Source organism: Magnolia sinica, chromosome 4 (genome assembly GCF_029962835.1).
Source record: "Magnolia sinica isolate HGM2019 chromosome 4, MsV1, whole genome shotgun sequence".
Lineage (NCBI taxonomy): Eukaryota > Viridiplantae > Streptophyta > Magnoliopsida > Magnoliales > Magnoliaceae > Magnolia > Magnolia sinica.
Genome location: NC_080576.1, coordinates 102,323,522 through 102,337,371, shown reverse-complemented (window position 1 = coordinate 102,337,371; position 13,850 = coordinate 102,323,522). Strand labels below are relative to the sequence as shown.

Genomic DNA, 13,850 nt, shown 5'->3' with positions numbered 1-13,850 from the left:
TTGTGCGGCCCACTTGAGATTTGTGTCTGCCTCGTTTTTTGAGATCACATCCTAACATTATCTGGCAAAATGGATGGACAGGGTGGATTTTTCACAAACATCACGGTGGCCGGTGGGCACCACTTAGCTTTTGAGCGCAGGAACTTCCTGCGAGAGGGTTTCACCCGGTACTGAAATGGTCCTTCAAACTAGCCCACGGATTGCTGGCATAGAAGAAAGTTGGTGCTCGTGCAGTTAAATGGCAGGGATCCACTGATACATGATTTACCAACATGACTTTCTTGACTCAATAGCAGGGACCCCACCAATACGGCTCACTTCACTCGATAATGGGCTCACTGATACATAATTACCAGACTCACTTGCAAACAGACACGTAATCTCATGCCCCAAATGGGTCGTTTTGGTGTGAGGAAGTTGGGTTACTGAGGAAAGTAGGTTTCAGCATGTAACACTCCATTTCGAGGAGGAAGACGACTCCCAGTAAGCTACATAACATACCATTGTTTGGTATGTGAGAAGGCAGAAGGGGAGTGTTATTTGATAGTTTCGCAAATCGTGATGGTTGTTGATACATAGGGTGTACATGGTATACATAAATCAATCAAACTGACCAATTTGTGGGACTTGATATGTGTGAATCATTGTTCCCAAATCAAGTCCACTGGTTGTTGTTTACATCTGATTTTTGGACATTTGTTGGTTGGTTTTGGGCCACCGAAACTTTCTGCTTTGCTGAACCACTATTGGACCCAATGTAACACTCCAGATTTCGTAGCTCGAGTATAGTACTCTTATAATAAAATCTCATGTGTTAAACTTATAGAAAAACACAATTGTACGTGACAGTATTTCCACATAGTCACATTAACATTTTTCTAATAGACATCAAATGTAAGCAAGATATACCACACATTAGGATAAAGTTCCAATCAACGACTCAACAATCCAAATGGCCACTCAGATGGGGACTTAATATAAACCATAAGTTCAAAGTTCCAACAATCTACTGAAAGTAAAACTAGCAATCTACTGATTGAGCTTGTAGAGCTCAGCGGCACTCAAATATGACTCCTCTGCTCCTGGCTCCTCACTAGCCTCCATAGGTATATCTTCAAATGCGCCATCATTCTACTATACTCAATTATCTAGTTGGTTTTATTGCATATAACAAACCTGAGTGGCTATCTTAGTAATAAATCTCCCCAAGATTACACATCCAATGTAATAATCAATTGTAGTTTTCAACTGGAAAACAATAAACAAGACATACAGTTCATAAATGCTAATCTTGTTTAAATACATGGGTGCATGAAATGCATTCAGCCTGGTGATGCATATCCAGCTGGCAATCGTGGGTAGAACCTACGTTGCAAAAGTGACGACCACACAATAACTAGTTATCCGGTAAAATACACTAAGGTATAGTTGCACAATGACTAACCATTCCATAAAATCCCATAAAATGGATGGTTTTACAATTGTCCGAAAGCATAATAAAATACATCGGGTCATCCGATAAAATACACAAAGGTACAACCACACAATGATATGAAATATCAAATGTGGTCATCTGGAAAAGTTCAAATGTCATATATGTATGATTAGTCAATTCTTTATTATTTCAATTTATGAACAATCAATTATGTATAACTTTTTCAACTAGTGCCCCCTGAGTCATTATTGTTTGATCACTTCAATAGTTATTTCCAATTTAAGTTCATTGAAGGACACTAACAAGGTCCAGTCAAAGATACCAACGAGTACTTGCCACAAACTTCCACCATTGATACCTAATAGAAAAAAATACAACAACAGGGGAAGACTACCGTACTCTGTTCCCTTTCACAAACTCCCACCGTTGATATCCCAACAAAGTTATAATAATAAATAATTTTATTTTTTTAAAAAAAAAACAACTATAGAGAGTGGACCATAATACTATCTTTCCTTTCACAAACTCCTACTAATTATACTCCAAAAGAAAAAAAACCCCAAAAACCCACTATTATCTTTACATAAATTTACATTTGACTACCATAGCTCATACGTCAAGGAGTAAAAATGTGGACATAAATCTTTAAAAATACTCATTTTCTGCCCAGAGTGTGGTATGTTGGAGTGTCGGAGCATTGCCGAAGAGTGTGGTGACCTCCGGCATAAACCTTCCAACCATTTTGGAAGCTTAGACAAGTGCGTGGTCCCCTCCTGAAAAGAAGAAAGAGAAAAGGGGCAAATGACCCCTCCTGCTGTCTGGTCGCACATAAAGACTTTTCAAACAACTTGTGTGGGGCTCATTGGCTTGTCATGAAGCAAATTCACCCAATCCAGCCGATAGAGGTTTTAATTTCATATCATCAGCCTAAGTTTGATGACAAAAATCATCACATATGAATCACAATGGAGGAAACATATCAGAATAAACAAACAACATCAATGCCATTGTGGACTACTGAAAGCTTCAAAAGAAAATGAGAAAAGAAAAAGAAAAATCATTTTTATGGTTTCACGGCTCACTCATAAAAATGAGTGGATCAGATCTCCCATGAAATGGGCCCAATTCTAATTTAGTGAGACCCATTCTCCTTTTGGAAAAAAATCTTTTCAACTTCATAGATAAGTAACCGTTATGCACTGGCATGAGGGGTCGTTAAAAAAAAAAAAAAAAGTTAGGTAAATGAAGTAAAAACCTTGTAAAGGTAAAACCTCAGACTAATTGTTATATATATAATATATATATATATATATATATATATATATATATATATATATATATATATATATATAACCAGTTAGTGCTACGGAAGCATATTGCGTCCAGCCCAGGCAAGAGCTCCCCGAGGTCCACCGTGATGTATACAGTTTATCTACGCCGTTCATCCATTTTTTCAGATCATATTAGGATGTGATCCAAAAAATGATGCAGATCTACAGCTCAAGCAGACCATACCACAGGAAGTAGAGGTTATAATAACGCCCACCGTTGAAACCTTCCTAGGGCCCACCGTGATGTTTACTTTCCATCCAACCTATTCATAAGGTCACATAGACCTGGATGGAGGGAAAACAAAAATGTAAGCTTGATCCAAAACTTCTGTAGCCCTCAAGAAGTTTCCAATGGTAAGAATTCAATCCCCACTGTGTGGTCCATTTGAGACTTGTATCTACTTCATGTTTCTGATCTTAGGCTGAAATCATCTGAAAAAGTGGATGAACGGCGTGGATAAAACACATACGTTACGGTAGGTCCCACACAACCCCTGCAGGGACCGATTCCATCAAGGTGGGGGCAGGACGCAATCCGTTTCCTGAATCTGTTGCTTCCACTTTTCGGGTTCTCTGGGTTTCAAACAGAGGATAGATATGCTCCCGAGTTTACTCGGCCGAGTTATCCAACGTCTCCGAGTAAATGGGCGATCCGATCACCTATATGGCCGATCCCCGAGTTGACACGGCGAGTTTTTAAACACTGCTTAGAGATTCGTTAACACGGTGCAGTCTTGCCCATGTCCCAGAATTAAAGATCCATGCCGTCCATCAGATGGGCCAGATTGTGTAGATCTAAGGCCCACAAATCATAAATCTGGGACTTTGATTGTCATCGGATCATCCAAACATACACTCCATGGGATAAAAGGCTAGTGGAGCACTTAGGATCTATACCTATTCAGCTCGACTCCCGTGTTTGTTTTGCACGGTATATGAAATGGTGGTGAGTATTCAAGGTTGCTTGGGAATACTTATTTAATGTGGGTTGGGGAATCGCGGAATCACATGTGGATGAATCAAGCAAAATATTTCAATTTTACAATCAAACCTAATCACAAAAACTCCGAATTTAATGTGAAAAAACCTTCGTGGTAAAAACCAACGGCACAAAGTCACAGACATGCACTATGAAAGTAGAAAATTACAAGATATAGAAATTATCCGATTCGAACAAACTACGAATCACCTACGCTATATCCTTGAAACCCTAGGAATGATTTAGAAAGTTCTTTGATACCCATATTCCCGATTACACTCATATATATAGTCTCTAGAAGAATCACAATCAAAATAGAAAACAAATTCCGCACTTACGCAATTCTACATAACTTCGCGCAACTATTCAATGACATCAAGCATAATATCAAACCGTTCTAGTGACTAAACATGAATGTTTCAATTTTTCTCAATGACACCTTGATGAGATTTTGATGTCATCGACGGCTCGTGAATGACATCAAACCCCATTCGATGACATTGAGCATGACACCTTAAGTGTCCAACAACCAACGTGAGATTTTTGAATTTTGTCGATGGCATCGAATTGCTCTCGATGGCATCGAATGGTTTGTCGATGGCATCGACTCACCCTATTGTTGAAATATTTGAGACATCAACAACAATATGCATTGGTAAATACCATCGAATCCATGTTAACCAAATTTGCCGAACAACTTTGTAGTTAAAATCCTTGTGAATATATATAGTTACTTGTATTTGAAATATATTAGAAGTTAGAAAATGAGAAAGAAAACTGACACTTGCGGATCAATGATAATTGAAATTTATATAAAATAAAATTATATAATTTTACTATAATAAAATTAATGTACTTTTTATGGGTGAAATTTGGATGGTCTTACTAAAGCATCAAGAGGCCATAATTTCATCTCTTTTGTTCTTACACGCATCCTTATGTACACACATAGAACTATGACCTTAGTGTTGAAACTCTTGTGACTCTACTACTAAGCCATGAGTAGAGACCGCATAATTCCATTTCACATGGACCAATTCACAAGTTACAATATCTTTCTTACTGTCTTTATTGAATTTAGGCGGCCAAAAAACAATTTGATAATTTCGATTAACAAATTAATAGATTTTAGTAAAATTTGATTTATAGCACAACCAAACACAGCTAATAATTTTAATTTACATGAATTCTATAGTAATTGACAATGTATATATGTATATAAAATACAGGCAACCAAACAACCCTAAATGAGTGCGACCTGTGAGGAGGATGAATCACCACCACTCTCCGAAGGCTCTAAACTAACATGAGAGACTAGCCCCTACCATGGTGAACTCGATTCCTATCATGACCCTAGCATTAGGTGGGCCCTCTGTGATCGCTTGCGCTGAAATCAAAGGGATTACTTTTGTATGATTCCCATCAATAAGCTATCCTTTGTGGGTGGATGTTATGATTATCTTTTGTGGACAGCAGCCCATCCCCCATGACTGCTTTTGTGGACAGCACAGCTTGTGTCCATGACTACTCCAAACCTTGTCTTATCTATCCGCATGCGTGCACTTCTGCCTATATGGGACAAGCGTGCAAGATCTGAACCTTCCATCTAGTTGGATGTGATTCTTAGATCTTTTTACTAAAAAATCAAGTAGTTTTACTCCTTGGGTGGGCCACAATATACAAAGAAAATAGAGTTTTGAAAGAATTTTCTACTCTAGTTGTTTTGCATGCCGTGGCCCAAAATGGCATGTTTTTATGCCAGAAGATCTAAACAGCGTGGCCCACCTTATGAAAAGCTCAGATCAAGCGCACGTGTCCCATATTGGTTTGTGTGTCTGCGTGTTGATGGGCCGGGCCTCTTTATTACAGCGTAGAATAAAGGATTTTTAGGATATAAGCAATCTGTTGCTTTGCACAGTCCACAAGGTTTCGATTCAGATAGGTGGGCCTGGTTTTTCAGTAATCCAGACCGTTGATCTGTTGCGCCCCAGTCTTCAATAGGTCATTGTCAAAATTCTCCCAGATTGATAGATTCTAGACACGATATTTTGTACTTTTTTCAGTTGCATGTGGACGGCTGCTGTATTTAGGATTAAGGCCCCAAAAGTAAAGGTTAATCCTATCTTATCAAGTAGCATTCGAGAGAGTCGTCCATATATGATGGGACGCAACAAACTAGTGGTCTGGATTACCAAAGCATGGGCCCACTTGCCATAAATGAAAGGAATCGGACTGCGTACTGAGTAAACTCTGTGGGGCCCACCGTGATTTATGTATTTTATCCACTCCGTCCATCCATTTTAACAGATGATTTTGTAGCTTGATCTAAAAGATAAATCATATCCAACTCTCAAGTGGACCACACTACAAGAAACAGTGTGAATTGAACTTTTACCGTTGAAAAATTCTTGGGGGCCACGGAAGTTTTGGATCAAACTGATACGTCTGTTTTCCCTTCATCCATGTCCGTATGATCTTATGAACAGGTTGGATGACAAATAAACATCACTGTGGACCCTAGAAAGGTTTCAACAGATGAAATCATCATTCTCACTGTTTCCTGTGTTGTGGTCCAGTTAAGATATGTATATACATAAATTTTGGTCTCAAGCACTAAAATGACCAGTAAAAATGGATGGACGGTGTGGATAAAACACATACAATCACAGTGGGCCCAACAGAGTTTGGTCAGTAAGATAAAGCCTACAGAGTAACTCAATACCCAATCCGATTTCGAAACGTAAACCCACGCGTGGATGGGGTCCAAAGAGTCGGTGGTGTATCATATCATTCTTATCATTTCAATGTAGAAGAATGAAAGCATGATTCATGCTTGAGAGGTAGTCCGCCAAATCCGGACGGGGATTGCATCATGACACTACCACCACCGACCTCCGCGGTGGCAGGGCTCTGTGGGGCTCACCCGTGATGTATGTGTTTTATCCACACCGTCCATCCGTTTTTCCAGCTCATTTTAGGTAACGAGACCAAACATAAATAATATCAAAAGCTCCAGTGGACCACACCAGATGAAACAGTGGGGATTGAATACCTACCGTTGAATATTTACTGGGGTCACAAAAGTAAAAGTTTTATATCATGCTGATTTTTTTTACCTTCATACAGGTCTGTGTGACTTTTTCAACAAGTTGGACGGCAGATAAATATCACTGTGGGCCCTAGGAAGGTTTCTAGGGTGACTACGTCATTATTTCCCTGTGTGGTCCACTTGAGTTGTGGATAAGATTTAATTTTAGGTCCATGCTCTAAAATGATCTGAAAAAATGGATGGACGGCGCGGATTAAACACATATATCACGGTAGGCTCCACAAAGCCCGGTCACCACCGAGATCCGCAGTTGCAGGCTCACAACGCATTCCGCGTCCGCCAAATCCACGTAGACCACACCTACTCCTTCCTCGGGAAGAGAGAACCTTAAGGATCCACCGTTCAAAAACGTGGACATTGTCCTTATCATACATTAATGCATCTCATCCATTTGTTTAGATCTAATCGCGTGGATCGTCCAGAGTTCATGGGCCCTTCATGCCACTAAACCTGTTGATTATTTGCGGTTGGATGGTAAAAATACATAGATTGAACGGTTAGGATCGTTAGATTTGTGCAGTATTTTGTTCTAGGCTTTCCATCAGGTGGACCACACTATTTAGATCTAGCCGGAAAATCAAGCCGTTTCGCAATTCAGGTGGACCACACTGTAAAAAAATGAATGGCCAGAAAAAAATAATTTTAGGAGTCCTTTTTGTTTTGTTAATCAGTATGACCCACCTGATGCAAGTGCTGAATATGAATCGCATCTAAATGGTCCACATGCACATTGATCAAGATAAGACAATAAAAAAGCCCGCGTTGGACACGGATAGCCTACAACACATTCCTTCGCTAGAAAGCTAGGTGAGGCCCACTGTAATTTTTGTGAGAAATCACCTTGTTCATCCATTTTTCCAGCTTATTTCATGGAATGAGCCAAAAAATGAGGTGGATCCAAAACTCAAGTGGACCGCATGGCAGGAAAAAGATAAGAGAGAAATGTCTACCGTTGAAACCTTCCTGAGGTTCACTTGATGTTTATGTGACATCCAAACCGTTCATAAGGTCATTCCCACTTGGATGAATAGAAATATAAAATTATTAGCATGAAACAAAACTTCTGTGGCCCTAAGAATGTTTCAACCGTAGACGTTCAATCTCCAATGCTTCCGTCGTGTGGCCTACTTGAGTTTTAGATCCATCTCAATTTTGATCTAATGTCCTAACATGAGCTGGAAATATGGACGGGTGGATTTCTGACAAACATCACGGTGGACCCCATCTAGCTTCCGACAGCTGATCGTTTAATCCAGAGAAGGCCAGATGAGCTACTCCACGTAAGGTTTTCATTGGAACGCGGATTTCGGAAGCGGATTGCGTCCGAACCGAGTCGGACAATACGCCGTCCGACAAGAGCTCCTGTGGAGCCCAACATTATGTATCTGTTTATCCACGCCGTTCATCCATTTTCTCAGATCATTTTAATTTAATAACCCAAAAATGAATCAGATCCAATATTCAACTGTACCACACCAGATATTACTCTTGCATTTAATGCAACCAATCTTATTATTTGGTGTGGTCCACTTGAGCGTTGGATCTCTTCATTTTTGGGCTCATACCTTAAAATGATCTAAGAATGGACTGCGTTGATAAACAGATACACTACAGTTGCCCCAAGGAGCTCTGGTCGAACGGCTTATTGTCCGACCGGGGTTCCGACGCAACCGCTTCCACTAGTTTCAGTCTCGAGGCCCATCAAAGGTGGGCCATCCATTAGGTGGTCGACATCATGAAATATTCTAAGACCCGACATCCCAACCGTCTAAACGTTGATCTGGTGGGGTGCTGCATGGACAGGCTATTGACCCATATTTCAAGTGATTGGAAAACTCTGACCACATAATTGTTGTGAGTTTTTCTAGCCTAATATGGACCATTGTCTGAACAATTCCATTTTCAGCCACTGATCAGATGGGTCCCATGGCCCAATCTCCATGGTGCTCGCATATGGAACTATCTACATAGTAGCCCACTTGATCAACAGCCCCGATCAGCCACGTGTTTGTACCATATAGTACTTTGAGGTGGTTGCATAGAACTTCTACGGTCCAGATGCATAATATCATCCATCTAATTCAATCCACAATCTGTGTATCGGTTGACGGTTTCAATTGTACAACTAGGCCCATCGTTCAATGATCCAAACCGTTGACAGGCTCCATCATTCCATGAACAAAAGTAAATGGAAAAATCCCAACCGTTCAATAGGTGGACAAAGGCATATCAAGTTAAATAAATTAGAGCGACCGTTCACATTCAAACTGAGAAGGTCCAAATATACTTTGGCGCCATTCAGGTGAGGCCCATTATATTAATGGTTTAGATTGGCCCTACTTGTTATAAACTGAAAACCTGAACAGACGGACTCATCTAGGGGTGTAGGTGAACCGAGTTAGCTCGCCCAACTGACTCGAAAAAGCTCAATTCAACTAGGTTCAAAGCTGAGTTAGGGCTGAATTCTTTAGCTCGAAAAAAATTTTGAATTGAGTTTGAGCTTGTCCAAGCTTGACTCGTCTCAAATTGAACCCCATCTCGAATTGAGCTCGAATCAAAATAGTTCGGTGACCCGATTACTCTGATATTGATGTTGCTCACCAAGTGAAATGACTGAATAATTGTTTTGATTGAAGAGCGCATGAATTTGCGCCACTCTTGTCCCATTAGGCCCCCTGTTATATGGGGGATTTGGCCTTCGGAGGTCATCCGGATCGGGCTCTAGTAATTGGTAAGCTGGTTCCTCCTCCCAGGATGCTTCCTCCGCTTCCGACAGGGCTGCCTGATCACTAGAGCAAGAAGCACGCCGAGCTCAAGCTAGGGTCAGCTAGTGGCCGAGCGGAGTCGAGCTCGAGTTGGTGTACACCCCCAAACCATAGTCCACTGGCCAACTATCAGTAATCACAACCGTTGATTTATGATCCAGAGTCTCCATTGTGCCTGCAAATGGAACAGTCGATGAAAGAGGTCATCAGTTCACTAGTAAAAGTCCATTAAGTACATTGTTAGAAGTGTTCATGGGGTGTGATTACATCGCTGTGGGCCATCCATACTGGGCCGGATCCATCTGATGAGCGGTTCAGATCACGAAAAGTGGGTCTCAAGTACGGTGGATGTACGATATACCACAAAATGGGGTTGCATGCGGGAGCATGTCTTCAAGTCACAATAGATCAGGTTGGTTGAACAACCGTAATCACCCATCGGTGTACCCTAGTTTATGAAAATACAATCACTGGATAATTTTCATTTTTGACAGTCCAATAAATATCCACCAATCCTATATTTAGATTATCAAATAAGTTTTATTTTTTTGCATGACACATTTATAATTTAGACGGTTGGTGAACATTTATATATAACAACCTGTCCAAATTATGACACCCCGCATAAATGTGGCAGGAAAAAAATAAAACTCATTTGATAATCTAAATATCAGATTGGTGGACATTTATTGAACAGTCAAAAATGAAAAATATCCAGTGATATATATGGATGGTCAAAAATGAAAAATATCGTGTGATATAGTTTTGACCGTCCAATAAATATCCACCAATCCATATTTAAATTATTAAATAAGTTCTATTTTTTTTTCATGACACATTTATACTAAGTATCATCATTTAAAATGGTTGGTGGACATTTATATATAACCACCCGACCAAATTATGACACCCAACATAAATGTGTCATAAAAAAATAAAACTTATTTGATAATCTACATGTAGGATTGGTTAACATTTATTGGACGGTCATAAAAAAAAAAAATCCAGTGTATATATATCGGAAATGGCAATATAAGGTCAACTTCATGAGAACTTGTGGGTCCTACCTTATCCTGATACGATGTATGTGAAAAATCAGTCATATACAGAACTTAGGTGGGATATATTATTTAAAACCGTGTGAAGACCTACCTAAAGCATATAAAAGCATTAGGTGGGGCCCACCTGAGTTTAGGAAGACTGAAGCTTGGCCTGACCCCTTATCCAAGTAGGACACAACAATGGATGGGCTGGATTTTTGAACCATATTTCGGTGGGCCCAATAAATGATTATGAATGTTTTAACAGGAAATTAATACCTCTTAAATGTTATATGTGTTGTGGCTTACCCAAATCATGGATTGACTTGATTTTTAAGCATCTGTCCCACCATGGAATGGTGCATCTGACTGATGGAGTTGATGTTAGATACACATCATGGTTGGGCCACACAACCCAACCTCCTGGGAAGTCCCAACTAGGTGGACGTTGTAAGTCCCATTTCCTATTTCCCTTATGTATAATTTTGGAGAAATGCTACATTTCAGCACTATACTTTATAGTGCTATGAGTTGCATTGGTTCAGTTGGACCATCTATTAAATCTACGAAATATTCTACGAGTTATGATGCAAAAATCGTGCGGATCAGATTATCAAATTAATCCTGGATTTGGTGTTATTTTTCTTTAACCATCCATTCTCTAAGCCATGGATGAGATTGTTATAGTTTCCTAATAAAAATGATTCTTTAGAATAATAGGGAATCCATGATGGGTCCGAAGAAATAGATGGATCAGATTGTTGATTGGACCTATTTTGGTACAAATGATCTCGACCGTCCATATATTGATCAAATGGTTAATATTTGTTTGGTCGGTGCGATGTTCTCGTGTTAGCCTGTGAATTGTGTTCCGGACCTAATGAACCGTCTAGATCAATGGATTGGATTGTCCAAGTGTCCCAATGCAACAAGGAGCACTGCAATTTCTCAAATAAAAACCCCAATGAAAATAAAAATTTTGGTGCAACCAAAATTTTTACTAAGATAAATTATCATTTCCGAAATGAAAAAAAAAAAACACATTCAAATATACAAATAATTCCAACCTTTCACAAAAATTAAAACAAAACAAAACAAAAAATCACCCTCACATCCAACCAGTTGGACAACCAGTTAGTGTCCAACCAGCGCATAAGTTCCAATCTTTCGTGCGTACAAAATCCAACCCCTCCAATAGGTGGGTCCAACCATAAGTATGTCCCATTGAAAAATTCAACCTATTTTACTCGTTAGGTGGGCCACACCTTAGAAAAATGGATACCTGTTGATATTGTAAAGAAATGTTGATGTTGCCCATCAAATAGGTGGATTAGGCAGAATATTTCAGAATCTGATCCTTATGGTGGGGCCAACCTTTTGGACGGTTTGGATTTTGTATGAACATCACAGGATGAAAAACTCCACAGGTTGGACGGTAAATTAGCGGTACAATCAGCTTCTCTCACTCACAAGAGCTCCAATGGTGTTAACGGTCCACCACATCCACGCTAGTGGTACAGGATAACAGCCGTTGGAAGATCGTCACCAGCGCAGCGCACGTTAGCTCCCGCACCTTCCTCAGAACCACACACCTCTTCCTCCTCCTCTTCCTCTTCCTCCCACCACCCTTTCTTTTGGTAGTCCGCGGGACCACCCTTTCCTTTACTCTCCCGATGCACTTCCTAGTCCTCACATGCACGCTTTCCTTCTTGGAGAACGTGTAGCTCCTCAGATACATCTGCCTGCACGAGTAGCTCTCCACGACTCGAGGACAACCCCCGTTTCGACTCACCGATTTCACGAACTCGGCATCAGATTCCGGCCACTTGTAGAGGTTCGTGTACGTCGCTCTGACCGGCGCATGTGCGTCCACGCAGCCGGAGATGCAGTGGGAGGCCATTTTTCCGAAGTGGGTCTGCCGGAATTTTCTGCCGGAGGGTGTGTGTCAGATTTTCCGAAGTGGGCCGGCCGGAATTTCAGAAGTAAAAGCGCTGTAAGCTTATATTTCAAGGAACAAGTAATCTGTGTATGTATAAAGAGAATAGAAAAACTTTGATACTCTGGCGGAGTCTGATAGTTGATATGCAGGCACTTAGAAATTATTAATAAATTGCATACATGGAAGATAAATAGTGAAATCAAAATCTTCAAATTATGGTATCCAGTGAAGATGTATTAGAAAACGAAAAAGGTTAAGCTTTTTTTATCATAGGACTGTCGGATTGGTAGACGTTTATTGGATGGTTAAAAATGAAAAATCCAACGGTCCTTTCTCCAAGAATAAGTGTCCATTAATCAAGGGTTAAATTTGTTCAATAAATATAATTTTCATATTTTTATGTTAAAAATATTGTTATTAACAATATAGCCGGTTTTATTTGAGTCAATATATGCCACGTGTACAATGTATGAGTGCCTGTGTATCAAGCATCATTTGCACCTGATTATCATATAACTCCTTGAAAGAGAAAGGAAGGCTGAAAGCCAGAAAGGGGACTTATTTGGTACTCTGGCAGACTATGGTGTTTGATATGCAGGTATACAGACATTGTACTGTGGCCAAGTCATAGTTCAAAATCAGATTGGTTAAGAAATCCTGACCTCTGATTAGACGACACTTATTTGTTGAAATAGGACCGTTGGATATTGTTCCATTTTAACCGTCTGATAAGTGTCCATTAAATCCGATGGTCAGATTGTCCAATAAGGGAAATTTTTGGTTCATGGTGAATCGAAATTGGGACCCATAATTTGAAAAGTTCGATTTAAATTCATTGTATGAAACGTAAGCAAATTTTAAGTAATGTATCAGTGCCTGCATATCATCTATCACACTCAGCCAGAGTATCAATTTTTTTTTCAGAAAAAGCGATAGTTACTCGCGAGAGTAGCAATTATGCATTCTAATCTCCCCACATGAGTGAAATTGGCACGTATGTTAGAGATCTTGGTCGTTTATCTGGTGGGATCAAGTGTCGTAATTTTCCTTGGCCTAAAGATCAGATCGGTGTGGTCGTTAGCTGGGTCATTGTATATGAAATAATGAACAGTCAAGATTAATTTTGCATTGAAGGTATCCAAATGGCTCATTGGGATCAAGAATCGCTTGTTTTTCATTATATAAACACGAACTCCTGGCGTAAAATATGAACGGTTGTGATCCTTCATTGGAGTGTTTGTATGTGTAGAGA

At 39.9% G+C, this 13,850-nt stretch overlaps 1 protein-coding gene across 1 annotated transcript; it reads right to left on the bottom strand.

The window, feature by feature from the left end:
• Positions 1 to 9,727: 9,727 nt before the first annotated feature.
• On the bottom strand, positions 9,728 to 12,677 carry LOC131244620 (uncharacterized). Its single transcript, XM_058244127.1, has 2 exons — positions 12,130 to 12,677; positions 9,728 to 9,794 (listed from the first exon to the last, which is right to left on the bottom strand). The coding sequence occupies exon 1, from the start codon at positions 12,557 to 12,559 to the stop codon at positions 12,146 to 12,148; it is 414 nt and encodes a 137-aa protein (XP_058100110.1). The 5' UTR covers positions 12,560 to 12,677; the 3' UTR covers positions 9,728 to 9,794; positions 12,130 to 12,145.
• Between the last annotated feature and the right edge of the window lie 1,173 nt (positions 12,678 to 13,850).

Coding starts and splice junctions, on each gene's coding strand:
- LOC131244620 (XM_058244127.1), bottom strand. CDS start 12,559: ATGGCCTCCCACTGCATCTCCGGCTGCGTGGACGCACATGCGCCGGTC.